Source organism: Chlamydotis macqueenii, chromosome 3 (genome assembly GCF_036417535.1).
Source record: "Chlamydotis macqueenii isolate bChlMac1 chromosome 3, bChlMac1.mat, whole genome shotgun sequence".
Taxonomy (NCBI): Eukaryota; Metazoa; Chordata; class Aves; order Otidiformes; family Otididae; genus Chlamydotis; species Chlamydotis macqueenii.
In genome coordinates this window covers 44,568,365-44,593,094 of record NC_141558.1, presented here as the reverse complement: position 1 = coordinate 44,593,094, position 24,730 = coordinate 44,568,365, and the positions used below count along the sequence as shown (strand labels likewise).

The 24,730-nt window shown below is 44.0% G+C and overlaps 1 protein-coding gene across 1 annotated transcript; it reads left to right on the top strand.

Annotated features, from left to right (window-relative positions):
- The first annotated feature begins 744 nt into the window (after positions 1-744).
- Positions 745-23,470, top strand: FAXC (failed axon connections homolog, metaxin like GST domain containing). The gene is made up of 6 exons (XM_086745639.1): positions 745-1,019; positions 1,482-1,617; positions 6,625-6,821; positions 13,081-13,298; positions 17,840-17,956; positions 19,567-23,470. Exons 1-6 carry the CDS (start codon positions 745-747, stop codon positions 19,848-19,850), a joined length of 1,227 nt encoding a protein of 408 aa, XP_086601765.1. The 3' UTR covers positions 19,851-23,470.
- The last annotated feature ends 1,260 nt before the right edge of the window (positions 23,471-24,730 follow it).

The following is a 24,730-nucleotide window of genomic DNA, read 5'->3' as shown; positions in this document are numbered from 1 at the left end:
GTGATGCACAGAGCTGTCGGTATTCGGCAGCATGTAACACCAAGTTGTGCTCACCCTGTCACAGGGCACCCAAGCCCCTGCTGCAGCAGGGAAGCTGCAGACAAGGGGGCACCGGGACCCTCAGTGCTGGACAAATCTTGAATGATTTACTTCGGGGTCGCTTTGCTTCCCTTTGTACCTTTCTGCTCGTAAAGGTGTTCGCCTCATTGAGCATCAGAATAACAGAAAGAAAATTGCTGCTGGATGTCAGGCGTTTAGAGAAGCCTGTGGTAACGTTCGGCTGCGGTCAGGCACCGGGGTGTGATGTCGTGGCCTCTTTTGTCCCAAATACCCGACAAAATACGAGGCCTTTGTGCCGCCGTAAAGGAACAGCACAGCGATGCTCGGAGCAGCAGACGGTGGATATTTTAACAGGACCGGCTTTACAGGCGAAAACTCGGGCACGAACTGCAGCCAGCGGCACCGCTTGCAGCCCTAAATTTTGCAGGGCGGCTGCTCACCCACCCCCCTGCTCCCCGCCCTTGTACCCCTCCCGTGCCGGGGACGCGGGGGCCTCCCCGCAAGGGCAGGCCCGGCCCGGCCCACCCCACCCCATCCCCTCCCCGCCGCCTTGCGCAGCCGCGGCTGAAGGAGCCGCCGGGCGCGGCCCGGCCGTCCCTGCCGCCGCGGCTGGGCTGGGGCGGGCAGGGCAGGTGGAAGGCTGCGCGGCGCGGTGCGGTGGGGGATGCGGGTCCCGGGCGCAGCATGCTGTGGGGGGTGGGCCTGGCGGCGCCCCGCTCTTGCGTGGCGGACCTGAGCCGCAATCGCAGCCTGTCGCTGGGCTGGTGCGGGGGGCCCGAGGAGCCGCCGCCCGCCTTCTATGGGGGGGAGATCGTCGCCTTCCCGCTGGCGGGCGGGGGCGCGGGCGGCACCATGGCGGCGCTGGGCACCGACTCCTGGTGGAAGAAGACGCTGTACCTGACGGGGGGCGCGCTGCTGGCCGCCGCCGCCTACCTGCTCCACGAGCTGCTGGCCATACGGTGAGGGGGGCGGCGGGAAGGGGGGGAAGGAAGGGGGGCGGCGGGGGCCCAGCCGCGGCCCGGCCGGGCGCTGCCCGCTGACAAGAAGCCGGGGCGGCGGAGGGCGCGGGCACGGCGGGGCCGAGGCGGCGCTGACCCGAGCGGGGAGGGCGTTGGGGCCTGCTGGGTCGGCTTCTCTGCTTCGCCATCCTTTTGCCATTCACCCCCCCCCTTTTTTTTTTAACCCCTTTTTTCCCCCCCATTTTACCCTCGGCAGCAGTGCAGGAGGCGGCTGGGAAGGGGTGCCCAGTGCTCGCCTCTGCAGGTGGCCCAGGTGGCCCACAAAACCCTGCAGCAGGCCGCTAAGGGAGGATGTGTGCCTTGCCTCGGCCGGCATTTCTCCTTGTGTATTTCGTACATCATATGCCTGTTCGTTTTTGTTTTTTTTTTTTTTTTTTTTAAATTCTGTCTTCCTTTTGACAGGAAGGAGGAAGAGCTTGATTCGAAAGATGCTATCATACTGCATCAGTTTTCAAGGCCAAGCAACGGTGTTCCAAGTTTATCTCCGTTCTGTCTGAAAATGGAAACTTACTTGAGGATGGCTGATTTACCCTACCAGGTACACTGTGCAATTCTCCTTTACATTGCAGCTTGCTGTAATTGCGTGAAGTGGCAAATAGACATCCCGTCTCTCCTCCTCCCCCAATCTGTCTCACCCAGGGATATGTAAACATGCACCTACGACTAGGTGGGTACACCGACACTTTTATGTCTCCAGTTAAATTTGGTGTATAACCTTTAAAGATACGACTTGAATAACGTTGGTCTGGAACATCTCTAGATTTAGCTGGCAAAGCTAAATGAATATTAGAAACTAACTTGGCTGGAAATGCTGAAGTCGGAGAGTAGTCTGGAGTTTATATAATGCTAAATTACACCTCAAAACTCAAGCTTGACATTATTTGGTCTTTGAATTTCGCCATGCTAAAGAGATCAAGATTAGACAGCTGCAGCTTCTTATTTTCCTGGAGGCTTTCTCTCTGGAGCTCTCCTGGGAAGATGTACTGGTCTTTTGCTTCACCTCCCATCACCAGTGCTTCCCCTCCAGTGTAGGCAGACAGGATTGCTTTTCGAGGTTGTGAATACTGCTCCTCAGTTGTGGCTGGGTGCATCCCATGCCATCCTCCTGCTGGGAGAGCAGAAGCTTGAATCTAGCAGTCTCTCCTGTTAACGTCAAGGTTTAGTTGTGATGCTGCGATTCTGGCGCACCTCATTGTGGTGTCAGCAAGCTGTACAGCGTGCACCTCTTTGAAACATGGCATGCGTTTCTTTTCTGTTTGTGTAAAGCATTGAGTGCATTTATCATGATACAACAATGGTGATAAGTACAACAAGGATCTTGGGTAGAGGAAATGTCTCTGCAGCCCCCCTCCCCTTTTTTTTTTTTTCCCCTCCATAAGTGATGTACATTTGGCATCTTACTTTGTCTCAAAGTAAGTTGCATGCTCACCCCCTGTGAGTTCAAGTCAGTTTTTACTGCTGTGTACTAAGGTGTTAGGAAGAATGTTTTATTTATGTCCAGTGTTTTACAGAGGAAAACCAACCATGTTCCAACTATTTTTTTTTTTTTTTAACACATTGGTGGTTGATACTCATTCAGCTTCATATGTGGTTAAACTCCTTTACGTTGGAAGTGAAAGAAAACCTAATTAGTACATTTTGTTTAAGTCTTTAAAAGCCTGAGTTTATTGTTCATTATCTGACAATTTAATGGTACTATAATCAGATACTTCAGAGCATTAAAGAGGGAGATTTCCATCCCGTGGGATGTATTTTCCTCATTTAGGTTTACAGAACCTGCAAGATACTGAAGTTTGAACGTGTCATTGGACCAGAAGGAATTGGTGCACGTTGCTTCTCCATCCAGAGTAATTTGGGTAGAAATTGCACATTTGAAGGGAAAACTATTTTGGTGAGATCTGTTTTCTTTCTGATGGCAGTTGATGCGGTTCAGAGCTTTGCAATGATCAAAGTTGCTCAGGTGGAGAGCAGTTAAAGAACACTGCGCTATAAAAGATGGTTGTGACAGGATATGGTCCCATCTGAAAGATAACGCTGTGTATTTGTGTGATTCAGGATGGAGTTATTTAGAGAGCTAATGCTGGATAGAAGTGAGTCACCCAGCTTTTTTGAAAGGGTTATCCTCCCCTCCTTATTTTCTGTACTGAAGGTCAGCATTGCTTTTTTGGTGTTGCATCTCTCTCTATTCCTACTTGCTAGCTATAAGCACACTAAGATGTCGTAAGTCAGCAGGACCACCAAAAGCAACAGTCCAAGCTTCAGCTGCTCTGCCTTGTTCCTTCCTGCACGTGATTTTCTGTGCAAGATCTGGCTGGGCCAGAGCTGGCCTAGCTGGAGCCGTGAAGGTTTAGTTTTTTGACCAGTCTCAGTTCCCGACACGCTCCCTGTGCTGTGCTGCAGGAATGGGTCTCATGGGTGCTGGGAACGCCAGGTTGCTGCTTTTAGCTGTGTTGGCTTATATGGACTTAAGGTGTTTCTGGGGTTACTGACCGAGGGCTTGGAGAGTTTCTGTGGTCATCGCCTTCCCGGGGAGGGGATGCTTCAAAGGAAGAATTGTGAAATGGGGTGAAGAAAAGGCAGTGGGGTGGTCAGCCTGCTTTTTTTTTTTTAGTTCCTTGTGTTTATGCTTTATTATAGGGCATCAGACCATTGAATAATGTGCTGTTTGCTACACAGCGTGCTTTAATGGCCTGTGAGAAGTGAAATTGGTTGACACATTCCTGCCTTACTCTCATCTGAATTTCTCCCAACAGAAGCGCTCTTGTAATGTGCTTATGTTTTCTTGAAACTGCCTTTCTAAGTGCAAGTTCTCCATCAAAAATAATTCAGGGAGCTCCACCCTGGCTGGGCTGTCATAGTACCTGTCTGTTTTTTCAAAATGTTTGATCCTTTTCTTGATAAAGCTTGCTTTGAAAGAGCTCCTTCCTAATGCTTGTGGAGTTCCTTGGAGTTCCTTGATTCCTTCACGAATATGAAGAGCTGAGCATTATGTAATCTGAGAAGTAATTAGCACAGCAGAAACGTGCTGTTTCCTTGCCAGGTCTGTGAAGATGGTTGCCTCCTTGGGAAGAGACATAAGTAAAAGTAAAAGAATAAGCAGCAGTAATTGAAAATGTGAAACCTAATTTCTTCTGGATAATACTATAAAATTACCCCAGAAGTGCCCTGTGCCATTCTGTTTATAAATTCCTCTGTAAATGAGGTTCTGGGGAGCTCTTGTTATTGTTGCTTTGCAGGCTGCAATTCAGTTAAATGTACTGTGAGGTATGAGGGGATATTTTGTTTGTTTGGTTTTGGTTTTTTAGTGATAATACTATAGCTTTTCCCTGCTTTGCAGCTGGGACAATTTTTAAGTGGAAAATTGATAAATATTTGATGGCAATTTGTAGCAGCCATAAGGATACGGAGACTTCAAGCCTAAAAATACCCGTTTGAGAACAGTGGATACAAGAACAGTAGAAGAGATTTGTCAAGAGACTAAGGTTTTCTGAGGTCATTGAAGATGTTTCCTGTTTTGTTTGATAAACTATATGCAAGGAAACATGAAAATCCTGAGAAGGCTTCTTTTAAGTTTAGGTAAACCAGCTTTCCTGTAAGAGCTTTATATCTCATTTGTGGTTTTGAGAGGGTAGTATTAATGCAGTACTAACAAGTTTTTATGCAATGTATTTATATATTTTATATATATGCCTGAAGAAATGTGCAGTTGAATAATAAGAAATTGCTTTTTTTTTCTGTGTTGCAAAAGATGTAGAACACTGTAATTATGATATATAATAAACACATCTTCAAGTCCAGCAGCTTCTGCAAAACATCAGTGTTTGTGCACAAGAAGGGAAATCTTGTACTGAAGAGAAATGAGATTAAGCGAGGAATGCTCAGTGCTATATAGACACACTATGCAGTTCCAGAAAAAGCTTACGATTCTGTAGTAAATTAATAATGAACAGTTATGGAAACCTACCAGATCGAGTGCTGAAAAAGCCTTTTTGATGAAGGAAAGGTCTGGAAGGTGGAAGGATGGCGCAGTGCTTTCCTTTCAGTTTCAGATGTTCAGGAGTCTTAGAGTTTCTTCCATGGACCAGAGAAATAACACCCATGTCACTCACGCGTGCAAGCAGGGTGGATTCAGTTGCTTTATTCACCCTCACAGGGATGCAGTAGATGCAGTAGATGAGACATTATATAATCTGGTGTCCCTACTACGCTGTTTGTTTGGGCAAAAATCCCAGAAAAGGCTATAGCCAGAAGGCATTGTTTTCCCAGCAGTGTTGCCTATTTCCTGTGTTTTCATTCACAAGGGAAGAGCCTCCGGGAATGGCCATGCATTGGTAGTGCATGGCACATCTGCGTTTTGAGTGATGGCCAGGATGCTGTGCTCTTAAACTCAGCTGGAGGCACGTTCTGGTTTACGCTGTTTGCTGTGAGAGGACCTTAATCCATCTTTAGTGGATTCAGGAAGGGTAAATGCTTGAGACTCAAACAGGTCTGTCCAGAACTGGTAACCTTAAACCTCCAGCAATTAGGAGCTAGATCCTGAAATGCTTAGGGTGACTGCCACAGACCAAGTGTGGAGCCTTTATTGTGAGCCTTTATGGCTGGGCTTTCTGAGCTAGGATTTTTCATTCGCTGAATGATGAGACGCGAGAACCGGAATCACAAGAAAGGAAGAAAGTTCTGCCTTGTGTCTCTGCCTTCAGGAATAAGAGAGAATTGTAATCAAATGTCTGATCGCGGTTCGGAAGCCAGCAATTCCTCTTGTGCTTGTCAGATGAGACACAAATTCTCTAATCACTGTGTTTCACCTTCTCCAGCTGCAAAATAGGGAAAGTACATTGCTACTTCTGCGTGAGTGCTGCGCTGAGCAGATATACTGGTATTCAGTGGTGCACTGGTGCTGTACTGGTTCTGGCCTCTTGGAGACCCAGCTGTAGCAAGTGCGTCTGTAGATGTATGAGATTCATAAGTTATGAAGTTGTAGAAGTGTATGTAAAGGCAGATTTCCCCCCTGTTCAGGGAGAGAATGATGTGCCTTTCATTATATACTTGCGATTGTGTGTGTTTTATCCTTTGAGGTAATGCAGCTATCTGAGATAAGTAGTGAATTAATCTTTATAAAGTACTTTTAAAGTGAAAAGTGCTGCTCTGTGCAAGAAACAAATTTAGTTGAATCCTGTGATTAAAAACTTCTTTAGAATAACAGACCCAGTCTTTGGGGAGATCTGAACATCTCCAACCCTTAAATAACCCGGATACTTAGATAATAGTACATTGTGTGGCATCCGACATAGAAGTGTGTAACACTTTGCAGGACCTGGAAATAATTTTATCTGAATTGTCATATAGGGTGAAGCTGTTGCACTGATTGAACAGCTACTACCAGTCTAGAGTAATAATTAAAAAAAAAAAGTTTGTTGGATAATGTTGCCTTTAAAAACCACAGAAAAATATTATAAAAGCTTTATTCTCATTGAAACAGAACTTGAATGGCCTTTTTATCTGTATGCTTGTTTGTTTACTTGTTTGTTTGTTTTTTTTTTCTTAGAACTATTTTGATGGAAAACTTTCCCCTCAAGGAAAAATGCCTTGGATTGAATACAATCACAAGAAAGTATCTGGCACTGAATTCATTATTGACTTTTTGGAAGAGAAACTTGGAGTGAATTTAAATAAACATCTTGGTCCACATGAAAGAGCTGTTTCCAGAGCCGTGACAAAACTGGTGGAGGAGCACTTGTACTGGTAAGTTTGCATGGCAAAGCCGTCTGCGTTCTCCTGCTGTCAGATCTGTCCTTGAGCTCCTGCGTGGACGTGAATGCTTATTTTCTCTTGTAGAAAGCTTAAGTACCAAATTATTAATTTCACAACTCTCTTCACACTAGAAAACTGCAATTGCTTCCTGCATACACTAATATGAGCTGGGAGTAACTCTTTTGAGAGTTGTAGTGCTGTGCAGGCAAGGTAAGCCTGCAGCTTTGCAGAAGGGAGCAACAGCGGGCTGTTTCTCTGTCCTGTTTCATTTGACCTCTGTATAGAAACAGCCTTGTTATTAATTAGCAAACAATCAAGGTGGCTGAATACATTTGTGGTTTGGGGCAGAGGGGACAAATCCAGCATTCAAGGTCAATCCAGAATATTGTGTTCTTACAGTTACTGACTTTAATTATCTGTGTGTGCGATTGCCATATGGATTATTGCCTTTCCTGTAATGCAGGATACTCCTGTTACTATGTGCTGTTGGCAACACTGCCAGTTGATCGGGTACAGTATTAGTCACAGTATCCTGAGAAGCTGAATTGGAAACATAAATACAGCAGTCTTATTGTATGTCCGTGCTATGTGGCTGTACCAGAGCCTCACTGTGTTGGTGAGGTTACACCATGCTAGTTCTCTGTACTAGGCAAAGCTTGAGCTATGCGGCATCACAGTTGTACCACTGTAATTCCTGGATAACAACTTTGACCATAGAATCATAGAATAGTGTGAGTTGGAAGGGATCTTTAAAGGCCATCTAGTCCAACCCCTCTGCAAGGAGCCGGGACATCTTCAACCAGATCAGGTTGCTCAGAGCCCGGTCCAGCCTGGCCTTGAATGTTTCCAAGGATGGGGCATCTGCCACCTCTCTGAGCAACCTGTTCTAGTGTCTCACCACCCTCATTGTAAAAAATCTTTTCCTTATATCCAGTCTGAATCTACTTCCTTCTATTTTACAATCGTTGCCCCTTGTCCTATCACAACAGGCCCTGCTAAAGAGTTTCTTCCCATCTTTCTTACCCTGTAGTTACACCAAAATAAAATCAAGCGTTAGCTGCGTAGAACTGTGTTTCTCCCTGACAGTATTGCATCTGTGGTTGTGAGATCCCTTCACATCAGTCCTTGAACCTGGCCACTTCCCACCAGAAGCTTAAGGTTTGTTCATAGTGTCCTCAGGTCCCACAGTGAAGAATTTATAAAAATCAAGCCTCCAAAGCAGTGATATAAAATATGATCCATGCCATTTCACTGCCAGCAGCATGCAAAGTAGCTTCACTATGAATAAGTAATACTATAGTACATTTATCGAACAAAGAAGTAAAGTACATCCTGTGGTGTGCTATCTCTGGGTAGAGCTGCTCTTGGTGGGTGCTCAGTACTCCTGAAACATTTTGCTTTTGCCACGGTTATTGCTCCTCTGCAGTAATTAGTGGCTCTTACAAGTGGAAATTGCTGCTTTGGCTGGAGTTGAGAGCAATGCGGGCTGTTGAGACCCTCAGCTTCTAGACAGCCTGCCTCCACTGCAGTCTGTGATGGCTGGCAGGGGTCAGGCAGAAAGACAGCAAGTGAGTGAGCATACTTATCTTCATGCTGGGATTAGAGCTATCTCTGGGGTGCACAAGACCAATTTGGAGCTGGCAGTGGAGCTCCTGTCCCTGGAGAATGCCATAACTGTTAGGCTTTTGCTATGTTTAAATCAACGAAATAAAAAAAAAAACCCTGCTAACCTGAGTGGGTGTTGGGCTGAGTCAGCAGGAAAGAGATGGGAGCGGACTGATTTTGTGCCTCTTGCCCCAGGTCCTGGATCCGATACAGACCTCTGTCATCTGCTGAAGGCTTACCCTGTGCCATCTCCACTGCCTGCAGTGACCCATAGGCCCTCAGAAGTCAGTGGGGCACCCACAGCCATCTTCAGGATGCATTGTGTTTTTGGGGTATCTGCAGCACGTTTGTGGGATCAGACCGGTGCATAAGACATGCTGGACAATGTCAGATCCTCATGTCCTTCTGGTGGTGGCACGCTGGGCTCAGTGGCACTGCTGGCGTGCAAACCAGGGAACTCCGGGTGCCTGGAAGGCTAGCAGTCACTGTGAGGTGCTTTCTGGCACTTTAATCTCAGGGGAGGGATCTCAAGTGGGTGACACTAATGTGCTTAGTGAGAACCTAAAGCCTTGAATATGCAGCTTAACCAAACTAACCCCTTAGATGGGTTTAGCTGTGTTGTCAAACACAACCTTGGTGATTTGTGAATACTATTTAACTCATTTCTTGCTTTGTCTTTCAAGATAAACATCATATATGTGATGAGTCTTGAAGTACAGGAAAAGCATAGTATGAGAATACAAATTAATCTGACTTTGGTTGGTATTCAGACTTGCCATATATTAAATGTAAAATATGTTTGTAGTATAAATATGTTTAAATACATCAAGCCAGTTTTAAGGGCAGCGTTTCTCCTGCTATGAACAATGATAAGGCCTGAATGCCACTGACAGCTTAAAAGCCAATTGCTCTGGGACAGCGCACAGCAGGTGGGGTTTCTACAGCTAACTGTGGAATGAATTCATTACAATCCTTTTGTATATCAAGAAATTCCAGTCTGCACAGGTTCAGATAGGAAAAATAACCCCCAGTTCACATCCTTGTGAGCACTTCCCCCTTGCCTTGATATTCAGGCAGTTTGAGGATAATCAGGCAAGCCGCTGTTGATGAGTCGCTTTCTCCATCTCCTCTCCTGATTTATGTATTGAGGCCAAAGCTGCTGTTACATTTAGACTTCAGATTTGCTTAACCCCCACAGCATTGCTCTTTAAGGCACTATTGTTTTATTTATACTCTAAGATTTGTACAGATGTGCTGGCACAAACAAGAATGTTAGTGTTTCCCAAAATGCCTAGTTCAGGCCAATATTTAAAATAATTATGTCATCCTATAAATACTGACTGTAGCTTGAAATTTATAGTTATGCTGAAGTGGGTTATGTAGACTACCCGGTTTCTGGCATTTCCTAACCTTTTTTTTTTGTTTGATATTACTCTAGTAATGTAGTCTGAGCACAGGGATGATGGGTAGGATTAAATGCAGAGGAGCACGTTATGGTAGGAAGCACAGATTAACAAAAATTTGAATAGAATTCTTTTAGCGAAGTGCTTATAAAGCCAGTTTTAAAAGTGCTTTAAACTGTCTTTCTGAATCTGAGCCTAGTTTTTTCTTTGCTTTTGTGTGCTTGGAACCATAAAATTTTAGAAGTAAACTCTGAGGTTGTCTATTTAGCTGCCTTCATTGCTTGTGTAAATTTGAGATTTGGGACATGTGACAACTTTACTCATTCAAGTGACATGCAGATGTCTTAAGATTGTGCTTGACACTTTAGCCGAAGGAGGATTACCGAAATCCTGTGCAGTTCTGCTTTTCTTGCATGGCTGTCCTGATCGTTAGGCCCTTCATCTGATCTCTGCCTTTTCCAGACCCAAAGACCTCCCCCAGAGCAAGTGAGTGACTGCTGGAGAAATGCATTTTTACTTTAAAGTATAGGCTAATTAGCTTTGTGGGAAACCTTGTTCATCCTGTCTCACAAAATTAAAGCCGTCCTGAATGTGATTGATTGTCCTTGGTGCAATGACAGCTCACTGGTGTGATTGAAGTGAACAGTAGTGGTGGCAAGTCCATAGGGGAGAGTTAGTCTTCTGTGACTGGAGTAACTTTAAAAAAAATACTGCAGCAGAGTCTCATCTCTTCTTCTTCTGTTTTGTTTTGACTTCTTTTTATTGTTGTTCCTCTCCAAGGCCAGGCCTGTTGTCCTAAAGCAACTCAATTGTGTTGCAGAGTTGCTGGGTGAAGCTGATCAGGTCCATCCTAGGGAAGGAGGGTCTTTGCAGTGAGACACACAGCAGTGTTCTCAAAGAGCAGGTTTTTTTTTTAGTTTATTCAAGTAATAAATAATAACTTACAGATATAGATAGTATTTATAATTATTTCCCAGTGTTTGCATCAAGACCAGAATTTTTCTACCTATTCAGAACTGTACCTGCCCAAGGGACCTTGTCCTTTCCCAGGCCTGTGAAATGTGACTACTGAAATGTTCTACTTTATGGAGCGCCCTTATGCTTTCAGCCCAGTCTTCTTTCCATCCTTCTTAAAAATCCTGTTTTACCGTTCTTCCTGGAGCAAGACATTCTTGTACCACATCTTCTAGCCAAAGTTTGTACTTCTGGGGTTTCGGTAGCTGTTTACTCCTGTGCTTGCTGGCTTCATGTTCCCACTTTTGTGCTCTCACTAAGTCTGGCTTTGCTTCAAGCTCTGCTGTGCTGAAACCAGCCCAGTGACTTGAGTTGATCCATCTATTTTGAAAAACAAGGATTGTGCAGAACACCCCCTTTTGATGAGTGGTACTGAAGCGTGTGAAACGTCAGCAGGATGCTTTTGTCATATTAATACAGTGCAAGAGGTTGCGGAGAAACCTGTTGAGGATAAAAGCCATCAGAAACACAGGAGGTGCATTTTTGTTCTTCACTGTTCATGCATTTGCAGCAAAACCTGCACAAGCCTTGCTGTTACTGACTCCAGTGAAATGAATTTGAGCAGAAGGTTTCGTCCTGCAGTGGACAATTTTTACAGAATTAAAATGCCTTTCAGATGCCCTGTTGAGAATATTCTAAATTTGAGCTGTAAGTGGATTTTTTCCAACTGTTACGCCAAGTATTCTCCTTTTACCTCATGTTATTAATAATTCAAGTAAAGAATCTGTGGAAACGTAAAGACCAGAACATTTTCGTGGTGTAAATGTAGTTGTTCCCTGATGGTACAGCTGAATTCAACTTCTATTCATGACGTATAGGAGTTTGATAAAATGTACATTAAAAAAAAATAAATTCACAGGAGTTCTCCAGGAGATACTGTGGTTTTTTTTTTTTTTTCTTTCCTGTCTTGAATTAGGTGATCACTATCAACATGAAGGAAGTCATGTGCAATTAGAAATATGTACAATGATAAAACTGAAGTCATATTCCAAACTAAAAAAAAATGAGCTCTGATCACACTGGAAATTGAAACATTTGATTATTAAGTTAATATTTAATATAATTGTGTGCATGAACTTGCAACTTTTGGTATTTCAACTTTTCGATCTAGCTTCACTAGTTTATCATGTCTCCATTAGCCTGTTTCCATACAATCTCAAATATATAAATCCACTTTTAGATTTTTCAGTTTGGAAATTGCTATAAACATAACAGAATATGGGTATCAGCTCCCAGTGCTTCTGAGACCTTGTTGGTTTCATAGATCTGTTATGTCTACTTTGAGATGTCTTTAGCCCTTTTTCCAACATTCCTTGAACTTGGTGACAAAAGTCATGTGGTCTTTTTGGTTTCTTTGTAATGTCAGAAGATGCTAGATATTTAAAAAGTTAATGTTTTTTTTTCGTAAGTTTCATGAGTAACAACAGCAAGAAATCAATTTTTTGTTTGCCTTCAATATTAGTAAAGAAAAATAGTTCATGTAGGGAACAAAAATTTCAGCTGATAAGACAAATTTTTGAAAGATCTTTTTACAAAATAGTAGATTTGCCATTCAATAAAGCTGAAATACAGCCTGAAATGTTCTTTGGAAATGTCTCTCTCATAAAATCAACATTTTGAAGAGAGGGAAAAAATACAGGAGAAAACTAATCAAATAACCACCACTCCTTCATTTTTAAAATTTTATTTTTAAAAGATTGTGTCATTGTTAGTTTGTGAGGAGAGCAGAGATCTTCTGGAAAGTGACTGCTACAGTATTTATGTTGGGGCAAAGTGACTAGCTTGGCTATGTTTCAAGGGTATAGGAAACAAGGAGAACAGGTTAGTGGGAAAGATTGGTTTCTTTATGGGCTCTGTTGTTTTTGTTTTCCCTGGGTCTGTGCAGTCAATAATCTTTAACTAACAAATCCTTTTGGCACTTTTGCCACTGCATTTTGTTATGCATGTTTAGCAGAATTCCGCAGCTTTTATTTTATATTTCAATGTGAATTTGTTTTCTCTTGAAGTGAGTCATGAGTTACTGAGAGAATAAGCAATGGGCAGTTTGTGTAAGTATTGCAAAGTCAGTTTTCGCTGCTGTCACTCTTGAGTTGCATCAGGTTCTGCTCTTTATCAGAAACCACGTTAAGAAAGCTTTCTGCCTGACCTTCGTGTAAGCCTTTGCAGGGTGGTGATGGGCTGCCTGGCTATTGCACCACTATAACTAACTTCTTTTTGCATCCCTCTAGGACTTTAACTTATTGCCAGTGGGTGGAAAATCTTCATGAGACGCGAAAGATGGTTTCACTGTTTGGCCCCTTCAGCGACTTGCTGAAGTGGATCCTCTGTCATCTGACCAAAGGGATCGTGAAGCGGGAAATGTACGGCCATGGCATTGGCCGCTTCTCCGAAGAGGAGATGTACACGCTGATGGAGAAAGACATGCGGACTCTAGCAAGCCTCCTGGGTAATGTACAGCGAGTTACGCGTGTTCTGTTTGTTCACAGCGCACTGTTCACAGGATGAAATTGACTGAGAGTGCTTCCTGGGAGCTTGATTGCATACACAAATAATCTCATTTTGTCAGTAGGTAGAGTCTGCACTGCTGCTGTCATTCAGAGCCACCATCACTCTGGCAGGGACAGTGTTTGTTTCCTGCTGTTTGCTACTAAATTGTGTCTCTAGAGAGGTGAGCAGCTTTCTTGTCTGAGCACTGAGTATCTAGATGAGCAGAATGTGGCCTGTGATTTTGGGAGAACATTTTAATTTAGGAAAATGTAGTGTTTAGTTCTGCAAATGAAACTTCTTATTTGTACTTTGAGTGGTCTCATTTTTTCTTCATGGGACTCATGTCTGTTTGGTAGATTGTTATGAGGCTGCCATTTGAAAACCCTTTGCAGATGTTACTTTCGTAAGCTGGACTTTGTTGTATTTGGTTGGTGTTAGCAGCTTTATTCAAAGCTGCTAGTAGGTGATGGGTCTGTGCTATCAAAATATATGGTTTTCAGCTTCTTAGTTGTCATGGGTGGATCCCATAGGGTTAGTCTTAAGGTTGATCTCACTTAGCAAGAACCACATGAGCCTCACTTCTGTTGTGTAGCTCAGGCTGAAATCTGCACCTGAGCTGTCTGCATTGTGCTTCTTGCCTTGCAGTCTGCTGAGAGCTAACAATATTGTGCTTCTATGTGAAATTTGTATTTTGAGGAATTGATTTGGGGCAGATTGTTGCTTCCCTTGAGCTTATCTCTCTCTTGTGGAAGGAACCGAGAGAGATGGTACCTGTGTGGCTGTTTTGTTCCCTGTTATGATTACTTTGAAGAGGTGACTGAGTGGAGGGCAGGAGGGATGCCTCCCTGCCCTGCGCTCCAGAGGGAGGACATACTTCACATGCTCTAAATAGATTAAGCATGGAGTGGATGGAGGGAAAAAAGGTGAGGAGAGCTCAGCAGAAGGCAAAAACTGACTGCTTGCTGAGAAAGGAGAGGAAGAGAGATCTTCTGGACTTTCAAGATGTTTTGGAAAGGAAGATATTTGCAGAGGACCTAGATGGGGTTGTGTAGAGTTTTCTGTAACTTTGTTTTCTGAAACAAACCTACTGAGTTGCTGGATTGGGAGCAAGGTGGAAAAAAGGCACATGGTGCATCTCTGAAAGAGATGTCAGATTAGTCAGTGTGCAGTTATTTGAATCATTATATTTGCCCTTTTGATTATTGATTATCTGCTTTTCTATAATTGCCTTGACTTTTCATTAACATCAGCATGCTGAAGTTTTCTCCTGCCATGGTTGGGTCTAGTAACTGTGGCCTCCAGGTAGTACCCTGGGGTGGGGACAGGCGGTGGGATGAGGACTTCCAGCATGACTAGACACTATCCTGTTTCCCAGGAGGACGGGGAAGGCGGTCAGTCAGCCTGTTGCCTGCACGAAAATCTTTGTAAGATTCCCTTCCATGTATATGTGCCCATGTATTTTCCCAGAAGAGGAAGCAGTTGCAATTTTGGCTGTTAATTAGAGGGCAATCTTAAGAGCTTAAAAAGGATGCTTATCATGCAGAATAGCTGCACATACCAAACTGGAGCTGTCAATCATCAGGCATATCAGACTAATTTAATGCTCCCCATTTTTTAACAGAGACCATTCACATGGGAACAAGAATAACTTTTAAATTCCAAGAGCTGCTTCCAGAGAATGATAACTTGGCAGCTGCCAGGTCTTGTGACACTCGTTTTGACATTCCCAGTTACATCTTGGGTGCTTTTTTTCCTTTCTTCTTAATTTCTGAGAATTATTTTTTCCTTCTTTCATGTACCTGTTTCCCTAACAGGCTCCTCCACATCTCTTAAAAATGTGGAAATTGGAACCAGTCCTCCTATGATGGATCAGCCTGCCCTGTTGGTATCATCTTCCTGTCTGTCCTGCAGTCTTTAAACCACAAATGTAATTTCTTTGTGTTGCAGTAGTTTCCTACTGCCTGGTGCTAGTGTAAGGAAGTGGGAGGGATCTGGGCGCATATGAACTAGCAATATATAAAAATACGCATTTTGGTAATTATTTTAAAGTGAGTGAGCCGTACTCATAAATCCATCATTGTCCTCTCGGCTGTCTGCCTGCCTCAGGCTTTTGGGTAAATGGGGATTTTGAGCAGGGAGTTGCAGGGTAGCAGCTGCCTGAACTGGCTTTTGAAAAGCATTTGATGTTTTGTGGAGGGTAGGGACGCTCAGAGCTGAAACACAGAGGTGGGACTGACCTGAATGCGAGCCTCTAATGCTAGTGAAAATGCCCTGCAGCAGCCTGCATGGGCTGTACGTGCTGCTGGGGAAGGGTGCAGGTTTCCTGCCAGCCCTCTGTCTTATAGATCTCTATGTTGCCAAGTTTTCATGACCCAGAGCTGAAGTAGCTGCTTTTTAATCTTCTGGTGCGTGCATGGGTAAATAGTGGAGCTGTGTGCTGTCAGATCTCCGGGCAGTACAGATTTGGTTGAACTCCAGTGTGACCAGGTGATTGCGTATCTGTTGGATTAGCCAGGGTGTGCAGCGAGGTGTTTGAGGTTATTAGCAGTATGGCAGCCTCGATGCGACGGGCACGGTGTGATCTGGCATAAAACTAAACACTGAGAGACGATACCTGATCTGTCAGGAAGCCTTCTGGAAAAAAGCTTCATTGGAGGTTTTGGGAATGGATTGGAACCAATAGAAGGAAATGTGCATGGAGGCTGTGTTATACAGTGCAGGGTGACCTAAAACCAGATTTACATTTTTTTTTTTGTGGAACCACAGCTCTATTTCCTCCTCTTCCCTTTTGTTTTCACACACCTGAAGGTGCAGGTGTTGTCCCTAGGGAGCCACCCTGTGAAAGAGTGGGATGGTTCAGCCCTCACTCGCTGCCTGCCATAGTTGCAGCAAGATGGAAACAGCACTGTTACTTCCCAGCACAACATCCTTATGAACTGAATCTCAGACCCAGTTGTATGGTGCTAAATTCCTATTGTTGGCATATAACTGTGGTTTGGGGACCAATTCTTGAGCTGTGTTTGAGATTGATGAATGCTAGGTGTCGCGTAAATACTGAAAAGACACAACATTTACCCTGTACATAGTTTTCAAACAGTGGATTGATGTATCTGTGAAAGAGCTGGGGAGAGTTAACTCCGTGTTAAAATTACATCTGACAGGCTAGGGGAGGTTATTGTTACTGGTTATTCCTGAGCACTGCTTTGCTACGCTATAGTGCAGGGAGATGACAGCATTCATTGTATTGTACTCTGGAATTTGATGCATTTTATTGCTGGACAGTTTTTCTAAACTGACTCAATAACGCTAACATTTAATAACCTGCTGAATTACAGACAGTTTATGTTGGGCAGGGGAAGAATGTCCTGGGGAGATGGGATAACTGGATTTGGAGAATTCAATTACGTACCACATTTCACAGAGTTTATAGCACTTTGGGCCAAGGCAGGGACAGAGCAACCATCTAACCTGACCTCTGCAGTACCACATATTTCGCCTACATGCCATGTATGCAGTCTTTGCTCTAGGTCTTGTGCCTGTGACAAGGAAACAAGTTTATAGTGGACGTTTCTTGGCAAATGGTGTCTTTGAAACATGATTTTCTTCCCTGTCTGATATAGTTATCCATCTGTTTGTGCTGTGGTGGCCACTTAGGACCATCATGGCATTGGCATGCCCAGAGAGGTAAGCAGAGTAGTGGTGTGGAGCAGACGTGTTCCTCCTTTGACCCAGGCCGGTCCCAAGCAGCTGCTGTTTCACTTGCCTGCCTTCGTGCCTGACTGCCTCTCTTTGGTCCCTGCCAGGTAGAAACCAGTATTTGTGGGTGGGGGCACCGCACTGGTGCTATGTGAGAGGAGCTGTTCCCTCCTGCCTATGGCTGTGTCCTCCTCCTGGAGGTGCAGGTCATTTCTGAGCAGTTACTGCCAGTCTGACTGGTTCATCAGTTTCAACCTGAACAAATGGTGGGAGAGGAAAGCTTTGGGTACGACTTTCTTTTTTTTCATGTGATCAGATGAGTAACCTGAAACTGGATCTGCATGCACAAGAGATACAGGATGACCAGCTTCTTTCAGCAGGTGCATTCATGATTTCGAACCATCGTAGAATGATTTTGGGTTTGCCCTAAAGGAGAAAATTGTGCTTTCAGGCACCTGCTGGCTGCAGAGAAGGTTTTAAATCCAGCAGAACTAGTGCAGTGTGTATGTGTTGCCAGCTGTGGCGAGCGGGGGACGTTACTTGGCCAGTGGTGGCTCTGTAGTTGGCATAGTTATAGAAGTGATGAGCACAGAGGAAGATGTAGTAATGGATTTCACTTACTGGTCCCTAGCAGCAGCTTTTGAACCATATTCAACATTGAATCCTTGTCTTTGAACCAGTGAACCTTTTCAGCTAAATGATTTCAGTAAAAAAAATATGCTGAAGATATAACCAGGAATTTTTTTTTGTCAGCTGGGGAGAAGCAGCATCCAGTCGAGAAATGTTTGTTGTTGTTACTTACAGGTGACAAGAAGTACATTATGGGACCATATGTTTCCACCGTTGATGCCACCGTCTTTGGGCATCTGGCACAGGCAATGTGGACACTACCAGGGACTCGACCAGAGAGACTAATCAAAGGTAAGAAAGCTTAAGTGACTTCTGATGAAATACTCTTGGTGGCATTTGCAATGTTTAAACTTGGAGCACCTTGTAAGGACATTTGAAGACTGCAGCAGCACTTCAACTGCATTGCAGGCTCTTCTTGCCTTTGATGTAGCATTTATATCCTGTAATGTTGTTCTCTATTAAAATTCTTGTTTGTTTTCTTTTTAGTATTCTACACGGTAATTGTTTCTATTCCTATTCTTGATCTTTTCGCTGCTTAACATAGCAAAGACTGAATACCTCTAAGGAATGAATGCTGGGTAAAGTATGAGAAGGTGGAAGCACTGCCATGAGCCAAATTCTACTGAACTGAGTAATTTCACTGATGGTAGAACTGCAAGTGCTCTTGTCCCACTGAAATTACAGCCTTTACTGTTACTGAAGATGCTGGGCAAGTCCAGCCTGACTTTGGAGTCACTGCATTTTTGTGTGAATTGGAAACCAACATACCGCTCCCCTCCACACTTTTTCTTTTTTTGATGTCTTCTTTTCCTGTGGGGTGGCGTAGCCCTGTGAAAGTATCTTTACATCCCTTTTCAGAGTAAAACCATGCAGTATAAAAAATGGGAAGAGCTAAGGAAGACAGGGATGTGAAAAAGGTGTAAAAGCAATGAATCTGACCTGTAGATCCACTTTGTGGAAAAGAGGGCTAATAAGGCAATAGTTAGGAAGTATAGACTTGTTCACTATTAAAACTTTGAGGAAAAAGTGTACTTGAGATGAGGACATAAGTATTGTCTATACAATTCTTCCCCTTGATGTCTGGGGAATCACAGATAAAATTTTGAAGGGTCCATGGCTTTCAAGAAGGAATACTGTGTTAGTTGAACTGGTTTGTCTCTAGTGAAAATAAATAGATGGTAATAGGTACAAATACAGAAGCAGTGTGGATGATTCTGATGATTCTCTGTACCCATCCACCTACGCGTGCTGTTGTGAGTGAAGGTTTCGCATACACATTCCCTTTAATATGCTATTATTTCTTTGTTCTTTGAAGTTTTTTGTAATTTTTTCTCTAAGCACACTCCAAGCATACATATATGCATAAGGCATAAGCTACTAAGACTAGGAGCATTAGGGATGAGCCAGTGACGCATAAAAACGCTAAAATGTGACTTTATCTTGCAGACAACGCTGCCATCTGGTGGTGGAAAACCCAAATTCACTGTGTTTTAGTGAACAAGTGTATTGTGTATATACAGGCTCAAATTCTGTCTTTAGAAACCAAGTTTCCGCAAAATAAACAAGAATTTTACTGTGGAAAACTTACAGTATTAGTATCTCGTCTTGATTTATTTCTATAGAGGTTGAATTTGGGATAGTTATTTTGCTACATGCTTTTATGTTTGTTCCAGTGTAACCTTTCTTGTTGTATGTAGGTTAATAATACGTGTTTTAAGTTACATGACAATTACAAACAAAGCTGCTAAAAGGGTTGATGAGGTCTTGGCATTTTGAAACCTCTTTGGAAGGAACCTGCACAATTTGTGTCCAAACGGTGCTAACGTGTTTCTGCATCAGCAGGTGAGTTTGAGCAGTATTGACTGGATGTATTTACTGGAGTCTGTTGTGCTGTGTTGCAGGTGAACTGATCAACCTTGCTATGTATTGTGAAAGAATAAGGAGGAAATTTTGGCCAGAATGGCACCATGATGATGATAACACTCTGTATGAATCTGAGGAAAGCAGCGAAGCAAGCAAGACGTACTCCCCTTTGCAGGACTTCAGTTTTTATTCAAGGACAGAAACATTTGATGAGGAAGGGAACAGTATTTCTCAAACCCCTGACACAGATTACACTGGACACTCCCTCTTTGATTCTGATGTGGACATGGATGAGTACAGAGATAATGAACAATGCAAGTGATGCGTACAAGCATCTCCTGTTTTGCAGACAAGCTGTTTCTTGGGATAAGTCTGATTAATTTTCTCCTCCAGGTCACGAAGAGGTTTATACCACTTTGGAACAGACCATTGTGCTTGACTCAGCTGTCACATGCTACCTGGACTATTTCAACCTTATTTCATTTTGTGTAACTGTTCAGGTGGAGCCAAGGTAAACAGTTATTTAAAACATGGGCAGACTGAAGGTCCAGAGGGCAACAGGACCTTTCAGTCTACATTTTTATTTGCGTTCAAAACCAAATCCCGCAACCAGGTGGCAGAGACCTCCGGGAAGTGGAGCGTTTGTCAGAGCTGGTTTGTGTTGATATCTTATCTTTACAGGAATAGGTTGAGGACAAAAATGGAAGAGGCATGACTGGCACACTTTTCTCCCATGGAAGCAAATGATTGATACTGTATTGGTTTGGCAGAGTTTTGGGGGGATTTTATTTGGTAGCTACCTGTATTCTGGGTGCCTATGTTATCACAATGTCTACAGGAAAGAACTGCTCCCAGTCCTTTTGGAGACAGACAAAGAAAGCAGGAGGAAAACATTCCTACAGAAAGGAGCTTTTTAGTGTTTCTTGTTTGCAGAATATTTTTATTCAGAAGGGAAATGTCAGTTTTAATGTATAAACTTACAAACACTCATCTGGAATGTGTGTTGGCCAAATTTCTTCTATGTTTTCAAATTATTATTACTGTGTTTTTACTTCTTGCAGCTGGCTGTTGTTCGCTATTGCTAGGCAAGGCTAAAGAATTGGAATTTGTTACTAAAAGTCTGGTGCATCTCAGCAGTGGGTGCTTTGTGCTCTTTACCAACAGACACGTCAAATCCATGAAGCTTGCAAAGCGATCTGGGATATTTCTAGGCGTGGGATGCTGTGTAAATGTAGGACGTTGGCCCAGGCAATCAAATGCTTTAGAGCGGTCTGGGAAGGTGCTTCAGTGGGTGCTGGGCACTGTGCTAGGTTACAGTGCACAATCTGTAAAGCCGATGCCTGCGAGGCAGCTGAGATAGGACCATTGTCTGTGAGGATTTGCAGGTGCTGAAAGAGTGATCAGAATTTATTTTAAGTTGTTTTTGCTAGCACATCCCTGAATTTGGAACCCCAAATCCAGAATGATTGCACAGGTGCTGACATGCTTTGTGTTCATGTCTCCCTAAATGCAGATTAGAGGTGAGGATGAATCCATTGGATTTACTCACCACTTTGAAGGTAAACACGTACATCAGTGTTGCTTGGCCGTGACTAGTTGGTTTTAAATAGAGATAAAGCATATAAACCATATAGACAGCTGTGGTATTTGCAAATGTGCGTATAAAATTGAGTGTTTGCCTGCAGGCTTTGGTGGTGACCCATTTGAAAATACTTTAATTATGACTTTCTCAATGAGTTACAGGTAGATGAATCAGGATCCCTCAGCAAAATATGTATAATGTGTTGGTCATGCCGTACGTTCTGGGAGCAGACAGGGCAGACCCCTGCTTTAGGATGTTAATTGTTGGTAGGCCTAATAGTCTGGAGGTTGAAATAACTCCAGCTTTCAAAGAATATCTCTGTCTCTCGGATCGTGGAGTGTCTCCTGCAGAGGAAAGTGCTTACCCTGGGGATACACCAAGCTAGCTGTGGCTCTGAAAGCAGAGGACACAGGTCTGCAGTGAGTTCCCAGATCTGTTCATGCATGGGAGCCACCACAGTGAGAGCTGATGAGTTTGCTGTGGTCTGAGATGGGTGTGCATTTGCATCTGTTTCCTCAATTCCCCAGGCACGTCCATGGAGCCGTGTTCCAGTCAGTGGTCTCTTGTTGTGGGCAAGTATCATTTGGGACTCTTCTCAGGAAACTAATCTTAGGGATAGGGCATGGGAAGATAAGTCTTGGGCTTGAAAGCACAGAAGTGATGGCCTGAAATGCCTGTGAAACTTCATAGCCAAGTCAGGGCAGATGCTGTCTAAAAAGATGTAGATGTTGGTATTCTGGATAAAAGGCATCCATGTCAAAAAGCTCCGCTTTAAAATCATTTATGTGTTGGAAATTCTGATGGAGATGTTCTCATTCCTTTACCCATGCCTGTTTGAAGGCTGTGCTTTCTCCATCTTTCAGCATCGGGAGGGTGTGCTTGCAGCAGATGAGTCACCGTTGTCAAAAGACAAGCCTGAGTTCAGTGTACAGTGTCACCTTTACAGTTTTGGTGGGCTGGCAGATCTGTCCGTGGCAGCAGCCCTTGCAACATCCCAAAATGCGAGTTAGTCAGAAGTCGGTGACATCGTTTTACACTCCCACGTGCGTGTACCTGATCTGGATTTTGTGTGGCCACACGCAGCGGTAGATGCCAATGCAGTGCACAGCCGGTGTCACACCGCGGCCTTGTTTGCCCGCCGGCACCCAGAGCTGCTGGCATGGCGGGCATAGCTGGTGCTGCCACAGTGTGACTTGGGGACCTGCACCGAGGATGTAGGGGCCTCACAGGGCTGTGGTTATGTTCGCACCTGGCATTTTTTGCTGGTGTTTTGAATAATTGGCGTGCCTCAGCAGAGGCTGAACCTCACCCTGACTGGCCACGTAACGGGCTTCACCCCTGGGGTGGGTGAAGAGAGAGAGGATCAGAAGGGCTTGCAGAAGGGGAAGCGGTTTTTTACTGTCAGCTGAGGTTTTTCAGGGTCTTAATCAGTGAGGTGAATGTTTTTTGCAGCTCGTAACACCATCCCTTTCTGAGGGACTACTCAGGTTACTTTAGAGGAGAAGTTAGTTGGGAGAAGTTGATTGGTGTTCTCCTCATGACAGCTACTCTAGATAAAATCCTGCATTTTTATATTTGATCGTGTTTCAAACTAGAGGTGAAATTAGGAAACAGTGTCTCTTTAGGAATTTATAGGTGTAGTATTTTGTCCAAGTTTGGTAGGAAATCCTTGGGTTTATTTTTCCCATCCAGAAAAAAATACTGCCTGTTAGACCTTGTTTAAAAGGATTTAATCCAGGCTTTTTTCTTTTGGAAGCTCACCTTAGCAAAATGTTCCTGGGGAAAAAAGGGATATTTAAAAAAAAAATTGCTTTTTTAATATCTATGAAAAAGTGCTGGTTCATTTTGGGGAAAGAGAAGACGAGTTTTCTTCAGTAAAAACAACAGATTTTTTTAACTGTACAAAATTCTGTTGAAAGTGCAACATTTTCTTACTCCTGCAGTGGTTTTTTTTTTCCCTTCAGTTATCTTAATTTTTTTTATCTTGGTGCTGAGGGGCTACGTGGAACTGGAAACAGTCAGAGAGTGTCTTTGTTTCTTCTGGTTTCTTTCTTCCTCACTTATCAAAATTGCAAGCAAGTCTGTTGTAGGAATGCTGGAGGTCCTGACCGTGCTGCTGGCGGAGGCCGGGGACATCAGGTGTCTCTGCAGCGGTGAAACAGCTGCAGGGTGCAGACCGCCCAGCAGGTGAGCTGGGGTGGCCGCATCAAGCTGGAACGGGAGAGTGGAGGAGGCCACAATGTCGTATCTGAGGTGACATTGACCACACAAGTTTTTTCCCCAGCTGGGAGTCCCGCTGTTGTGGCCAGATGGTCATTGCAGGACGGCGTCAGGAAGGGTTTGAGGACGCTTGTCCCAAGAGTCAGCTTTCCTCCTGCCAGGATCTCAAACATCTAGTCTGGGGCTCTTCCACATTGTCTGCCACCTCCCAAAATAGGGCCAGGGGCCCTTGGATAGTCAGGGGAAGCGGCAGCAGATGGGAGAGGAGAGGGAGTGGGATGTGGGGAGGGTGTCGAGTGGTGGGTCACCCCAGGAGGACATGGGGTGAACCTGCGGCCTGGCCAGTGCCGTTCCAGCAGCCAGACAGGAGCACTGCCCTGCTCACGAGCTGGAGCACGACCTCTCATCCCAGCGAGGAGACAGTGTGGTTCCTCCTGGTTATTTTACCTTAAATACTGCCGAAGGCTGGGTACTGCATTTGTTTCAGTCATGCTGCTTTAAGAGAATGGATAATTGGTCTGCTCCTCATTTGGCAAATGGGAGTTTAAAGCAAGCCCTGCATTTCCAATAGAGTTAGGTTGGAAGCAGTCTGTTATTTTTTCATGTGAGTTGCAGTGTTTGACTGTGTAACGCTCTGTCATGTCAGAAGGGATTTGTTTACCCCTGTCGGACTCGTTGGCTCTGTCAGCAGAGCTCACTGTTACCAAGTGGGGGAAACAGACGCTGGGATGTACAGGTCCTACAGAAACCCTACAAATGTGGTGCTTGATTTAAAAACCAAACCAAACCCGATGTTTCAGATCTGGAGGACTGTTCCTATCCAATTATAACACTGCAAGTCACACGTTTTGATCTTTAAAACCTTGGCAGTGTCCCTCCAGATCTATATTCCCTTTGAAAAAACATTGCCTGAAATATTTCTGCAGCAACAGTTCAGGCACAAATTTCCTTTTGTCAGTGATGTCTGCTCAAGTAATCATGACAGTTTCGTACTGTTTTCATTGAAAGGGCTGTATCTGTCAGATACTAAGCCTTACAAAATATTGCCTGCTGGAAAAGTGTGTTATGTGCAGATTTATGCAGGGCAGCACACCAAGTGAAATTTCTGTGGCAGAGGATGAATTCAAGTGGGTCTTGTCCTTAGATGTTTGAATAAGAATTTGAATCTGTTTTCTGACAAGTAGCTATTTAGCCTAGCCTCCCCCCATCTCCAAATACTGCAAAATTATGAAATAGGCATGTGATCAAGATAAAACAAGTTGTGCTCTCTAAATGCAGAATTATGTTGGATGGCCCAGTAGCTGGCATATGGAAATGGAGATATATGTATGTATATATAGAGTAGGTGTGAGTTGTGCCATATCTGTGAGTGGCTGTGATCTGGAGGAGCACACAAGTCA